This window comes from Pristiophorus japonicus, chromosome 7 (assembly GCF_044704955.1).
Source record: "Pristiophorus japonicus isolate sPriJap1 chromosome 7, sPriJap1.hap1, whole genome shotgun sequence".
Classification (NCBI taxonomy): Eukaryota; Metazoa; Chordata; class Chondrichthyes; family Pristiophoridae; genus Pristiophorus; species Pristiophorus japonicus.
The window spans coordinates 160,926,455-160,933,056 of NC_091983.1; the positions used below are offsets into that span (position 1 = coordinate 160,926,455).

Genomic DNA, 6,602 nt, shown 5'->3' on the forward strand with positions numbered 1-6,602 from the left:
TATCTATCAATAGCCGTGTGATCTTCATAGGATATATTTATTTATGTAATGATCGCCGTTATCCACAACCGTGTCACTTGCTTTATGATGTATCTGTGCAATAGCTGCTGTTGCTCGGAGCTGTGTGACCCGCCCGTGATGTATTTGTGTAGTATGTGCCGCTGGCCGTGCAGCCCTGTGTTACCTGTCGGCCTCTCTATGCAGCAGCCTGTGGCTCCGGTTACCTGGCTCAGACGAGGGCGGGGCCTGGGTTGCCACGGGTTGAATTTCCCGCCGCCCCAAGGTGGGTTCGCCTGCTGCTGACGTCAGGAGCAATGGCGGAGGCGGAGGGAGTCGCATCCCGAGTGGATGGCGGCGACGGCGGTGAGTTTTTAAAGATGAAAGTATGAGAGGAGAGGGTGGTGGGGAAAGAAGAGAGGAAAAAAGGGGAGTTTGGGGGGCGGGAGCGAGATTATCGGGAGGCAGAGGGGCGCAGGTTTTTTTTTTGTTTTGTATTTGGGACACACCTGTGGCCGGTGTGGCGAGGAGAGAGAGAGGGAGAGGCTGCGCTCGCGGTTTGTCCCCGAGCCGCCTGTTGTCCACGTAACAGTGGCTGGAACCAGCGCGCGACACCACCAGCCCGGCCCGGGCGCTGCAGCCAGTGTAGCCACTGGCCCTCTCCGCCAGTTTAGCTGCAGCAAGTTTTGTTTTTAAGGGGACAAGGTAAAAGTCGAGGAACAAGTGAAGGAGGGGGGGGGGAAGAGGAGGGAGTGAACTCCCTAGTTGCTATTAACCCATCGGATTAGGTAGTGTAGTTTTAGTTAACACGATCGCCTTCCCTCGGAAGAAAAATAAATAACACGCACCTCGATTGAATTAGATACCGGAAAATGAAGAAAAAAACGAAGTTGAGCTGTTCTACCAAATTAAAGGTGGTTGGGATCAGCTTCCCCGAAAACCTCGCAGGAGAGAACCTGTGAACGCATTTACCTGCTTCAGCGTGAAGTTAGAAAGTTGATTTTTGGTCGATAGTTTGACATTTAAATTATCGGTTCAGTGTAGTTCAAGTTTGTGCGCATAAAGAATTGGAATTGTCTGACCAGGATTGTTTAATTATTTAAATCATTGTGTTTTCTTTTGGTCCAGAAGAAATGATTTGTCCCTGTTTATTGAGCTCTGTAAATTCCTTTCCCTTGCTTTACCTAGCGCTAGGTTTTGGATGTAGGGTGTGGCTGAAAATATATATAATATATATTTGATGATATTGCATAGTTATATTCCGGACATACCTGTGAATACTTTGGTGCAATTGTGTTTTAAAACTTTAAGTGCAACTAAATTCCATACATACCACGTAATCGTTCTGAAGCCACAGTAATTTGTAGTCTGCCCTGTTGAAAGTTGGTGGTAAGCCAGTATCATTAACTACGTTGTAGATGGAATCTTACGAAATCAAGTGGGAAACCTCGGAGATTAGAATTTACGCTAGATTTTATGGGTTATTTTATTCATTTGAGGCGGATTTCGTTTTGGTTCTGAAATCCTATAGAGTGCCCAAGTGAAAGTTTTTATGTAATGTAAAATGCATCATAATGTTATCCACAGATGACGTCAGTATGACAAATGTTGCACAGCTCTTTTTCTCCAATACCAACAAAAAATAATCAATGTTTTCATGAATAGTGCCCTTTCAAAGGATGTGGCCAAAAAACAGTTGCCTTTTGTCTCAGTTGATCATTTTGGAATTACTCTTGGTGCAGTGTTATAAATTGGGACATGACCAGCAGTGAACATACAATGCTGAAAATAAAAATTTGCTTAACAATGCACCTGTAGTTTGTTTTGTCAAGGTAAGTTAGAGTGAACTGTTTAAAGTTCTCTGTTAGTGTATCCCACAATATAACTCCAATTATTTAAAGTACTTTAGTTTGAACTTTGGATTTTTGTGGAAGTAAATTTTGCTAGTTCTAGCTGTTTCCAGTTCTTAATCATAATTTTTTTAAACTTAAATTAAACACTGGATTTGTTAAATACATATGGCTATTTCTGCCATGGTTAGTGGAGATATTTTTGAATTGAAAATAAGTTATAGGATGCATATTTAGCAACTTGGTGCATGCATATTTACTTGGTGATACAAGATTTAAAAAAAAATGAAAATGAAATGAATGGAGACCTATAAATGTGTAACATTTATATTTTTGTTCAGCTAGAGGGGAGAATAGATAAAAAGGAACAGGCCATCTTGCACAAACAAATCGTCAAACTGATTAAAATGTGACTGCCAGTCTTTTAGCAGGAGTGGCCATTTATTTCAGCAATCGTGGCTGTGTATGTATGTCTTATAAAATATTTCTATTCTATGCAGATCAGGGAAAATAATTGGTGTTAAATGGTAGGGGCTGTCGAAGTGTTCTTGTGGTAATGTCTTTATATTTGAAATTAACAAACGGTAAATTATTGGTGCAGCCATTGATTAGTGGTAGAGACCTCTGTTACAATTCAACCACTTTGTAGATACTTTTTCTTGTACACAAAATGGCTTAAGCCAATGCATTTAAAGTGGCTACAAAGCTGATCTATACATTTTTTTTAAACAAAATCTGCAATGGTATTGCTTATGGTGAGCCTGAAGATGCACTACTTTTACGCAACATCAGGGAAGATGTTCTCCAGGGTGTAGCATAAAGCATTTTGTTTTGGAAGGTCTAGGGTTGTCTTGGTAGTGGGATGTGAGTAATGAAGAGGGTGCCCGCCTGGTATAGGAGTATCAGGAGAGCTGTTTTGGTGATATGGAGGCTTGTGGTATTGGTCGTCTTAGGATGTGTGACTGTGCACCCCCCCAACCCCAAACAAAGGTTTAATTGGTGAGGGAATACTGGTAAGGAGACGCTGAATGAAGTTTTGCAGGGTAGTGTAATGGAAAGTGCTAATAATTCTTTTAAGTGCTTTTAAATCTAAGTAAAAGTTAGTAAAATGTTTATTTCTGTATATTCTTAGCATAATTGCTTTATAGAACTAGATGCCAGTTTCTAGGTGGTGTGAGTGACTGGAGTATTGCAAGATAGAGTTTGGGGTGGAGAAGACACAGATGAGAGTTGAACTTAGCCAGTGAGTGGAGAAGTGAGCAAGAATGCTGAGAAATGGGAGGAGGAAAGTGGGTAACAGGAAAAAGGTCAGCAATAAAGGCTATCAACCTTAATTGGTTCCCTTCCTTTCACAGAAGGTTTTACATAGAATACAGAAACAGGCCATTATGCCCAACCAGTCCATGCTGGCATTTAAACGCCACTCGAGCCTCTCCCATCCTTCATCTAACTTTCATCAGCATAACCCTCTATTCCCTTCTCCCTCATGTATATCTGGCTTCCCCTGAAATGCATCTATACTATTTGCCTCAACTACTCTGAGGTGGTGAGTTCTACATTCTCACCACTCTGGGTAAAGACATTTCTTCTGAATTCCCTATTTGATTTCTTGGTGGCTATCTTATCTTGATGGCCACTAGTTATGCATTTCTCACAAGTGGAAACATTCTCTCTGTATTCACTCTCTCAAAACCTTTTATAATTTTAAAGAGCTCTATTCGGTCACCCTTCTCTTCCAGCTTGTTCTTTCCTGATAGAAATACCTTTGCATTTCTGGTATCATCTTTGTAAATCTTCTCTGCACCCTCTCCAGTGTCTCTATATCCCTTTTATAATCATCATCATAGGCAGTCCCTTGGAATCAAGGGAAAACTTGCTTCCACTCTTAAAATAAGTCCTTGGGTGGCTGAACAATCCAATATGAGCGCCACAGTCCCTGTCACAGGTGGGACAAATAGTCGTTGAGGGTAATTGAGCATGGGACTGGTTTGCCACACGCTCTTTCTGCTGCCTGCGCTTGATTTCTGCATGCTCTCGGCGATGAGGCTCGAGGTGCTCAGTGCCCTCCCGGATGCACTTTCTCCACTTAGGGCGGTCTTTGGCCAGGGACTCCCAAGTGTCGATGGGGATGTTGACTTTATCAAAGATGCTTTGAGGGTGCCCCTGTAACGTTTCCTCTGCCCACCTTTTGACTCGTTTGCCGTAAAGGAGTTCTGAGTAGAGCGCTTGCTTTGGGACTAGAACTATACACTCATCCTCCCACTGACCCTTGCTACGGCGGCACGAGAATCTTTTCTTCAATCATGTTGATTGAAGGGTAAATATTGGACAGGATAACCGGACCTAACTCCCCCATTCTTCTTCTTCAAAATAGTGCCATGGGATCTTTTACGTCCAACTGAGAGAGAGCAGACAGAACTTTGGTTTAACATCTCATCTGAAAGGCAGCACTTCCGACAGTACTGCACTCCCTCAGTACTGTACTGGAGTGCTAGCCTAGATTTTTGTGCTTCAGTCTCTGGATTGAGATCTGGTGGTGCTGTAGCAAGAGGTTAGTGGGAGGAAGGGCTTACCATGTGGAATGGGGAGAGTGGAAAAGGACACTGTTGGAAGCGGAAATGAGGGAAATTGTTGCCTGGGGGTAACATGGGGCAAATTGTTGGGTGACGGGCTCAATTTTAGTCGGCCAGCGTTGAATGGCATTGTGGAGAACAGCATGGCTTCTCTTGAAGACTGAGTTGGAAGGTTAGTATAACCATAGGTCAGTTTTAATCTTGATTTGTGTTAAAGACAAGTGTGGTGATAAAGAAATAACTTGCATGTATATAACAAGTTGCATTTATGTAGCGCCTTTAATTTAATAAACCATCCCAATGGGCTTCACAGGACCGTTATACAAAATTTGACGCTGAGCCATATGCGAGGTAGGGACAGGTGACCAAAAACTTGGTTGGAGGTAGGTTTTAAAGTGCGTCTTAAAAGAGGAGAGAGAGGGATGGAGAGCTTAGGGAGGAAATTCCAGAGCTTGGGGCCCCAGGCAACTGAAGGCATGGTGGAGCGATTAAAATTGCGGATGCGCAACAGGCCAGAATTAGAGGAGTGCAGAGATCTCGGAGATAGGGTAGGGGGTGGGGCGGGGCGGGGTAGGACTGGAGCAGGACTGGAGCAGGCTAGAGATGGGGAGGGGCGAGGACATGGAGGTGATTTGAAAACCAGGATGAGAATCTTAAAATCGAGGCTTTGCTAGTCCGGGAGCCAATCTAGATCAGTGAGCACAGGTGTTGGGTGAATGGGACTTGGTGCAAGTTAGGATACGGACAGCAGAGTTTTGGACAGTTTAAAATTGCTGCGAAGCTGGCCAGGAGAGCATTAGAATAGACGAGTCTGGAGGCAATGAATACATGGATGAGGGTTTCAGCAGCAGATGAGCTGAGGTAGGAGCGGAGACTGGTGATGTTACGAAGGTCGGAAGCTTATCTTGGGGTGGGGGGGGAGAAATGGGGGGAAGGGGGTGGGGGGGGAGGAGGATGGGGGGGGGGATGGAGCGGATGGAGGGGGGCGGATTGCGGGGGATAGGGGAATGGGGGGGAGGAATATGGGGGGATGGATGGGGGGGGAAGTGTGTGTGTGGGGGGGGAATGTGTGTGTGGGGGGGGAATGTGTGTGTGGGGGGGGAATGTGTGTGTGGGGGGGGGAATGTGTGTGTGGGGGGGGGAATGTGTGTGTGGGGGGGGAATGTGTGTGTGGGGGGGGAATGTGTGTGTGGGGGGGGAATGTGTGTGTGGGGGGGGAATGTGTGTGTGGGGGGGGAATGTGTGTGTGTGTGGGGGGGGAATGTGTGTGTGTGTGGGGGGGGAATGTGTGTGTGTGGGGGGGAATGTGTGTGTGTGTGGGGGGGAGTGTGTGTGTGTGTGGGGGGAATGTGTGTGTGTGTGGGGGGGAATGTGTGTGTGTGTGGGGGGGAATGTGTGTGTGTGTGGGGGGGAATGTGTGTGTGTGTGGGGGGGAATGTGTGTGTGTGTGGGGGGGAATGTGTGTGTGTGTGGGGGGGAATGTGTGTGTGTGTGGGGGGGAATGTGTGTGTGTGTGGGGGGGAATGTGTGTGTGGGGGGAATGTGTGTGTGTGGGGGGGGAATGTGTGTGTGTGGGGGGGAATGTGTGTGTGTGTGGGGGGGAATGTGTGTGTGTGTGGGGGGGAATGTGTGTGTGTGTGGGGGGGAATGTGTGTGTGTGTGGGGGGGAATGTGTGTGTGTGTGGGGGGGAATGTGTGTGTGTGTGGGGGGGAATGTGTGTGTGTGTGGGGGGGGAATGTGTGTGTGTGTGGGGGGGAATGTGTGTGTGTGTGGGGGGGGAATGTGTGTGTGTGTGGGGGGGGAATGTGTTGTGTGTGTGGGGGGGATGTGTGTGTGTGTGGGGGGAATGTGTGTGTGTGTGGGGGGGGAATGTGTGTGTGTGTGGGGGGGAATGTGTGTGTGTGTGGGGGGGAATGTGTGTGTGTGGTGGGGGGGAATGTGTGTGTGTGTGGGGGGGAATGTGTGTGTGTGTGGGGGGGAATGTGTGTGTGTGTGGGGGGGAATGTGTGTGTGTGTGGGGGAATGTGTGTGTGTGTGGGGGGAATGTGTGTGTGGGGGGGGAATGTGTGTGTGGGTGTGGGGGGGGATGTGTGTGTGTGTGGGGGGGTGGGTGTGTGTGGGGGGGGGATGTGGTGTGGGGGGGGTGTGTGTGTGGTGGGGGGGGATGTGTGTGTGTGTGGG

At 47.1% G+C, this 6,602-nt stretch overlaps 1 protein-coding gene across 2 annotated transcripts in view; it reads left to right on the forward strand.

Annotated features, from left to right (window-relative positions):
* Nucleotides 1-295: 295 nt before the first annotated feature.
* The window catches only part of LOC139267330 (ensconsin-like), a 173,106-nt gene continuing 166,799 nt past the window's right edge, over nucleotides 296-6,602 (forward strand). For both annotated transcript variants that reach the window (XM_070885469.1, XM_070885470.1), the window contains exon 1: nucleotides 296-363. In XM_070885469.1, coding sequence (XP_070741570.1) covers nucleotides 315-363 — 49 coding nt within the window. In that variant the 5' untranslated portion in view covers nucleotides 296-314. The remainder of the gene's footprint in view (nucleotides 364-6,602) is intronic.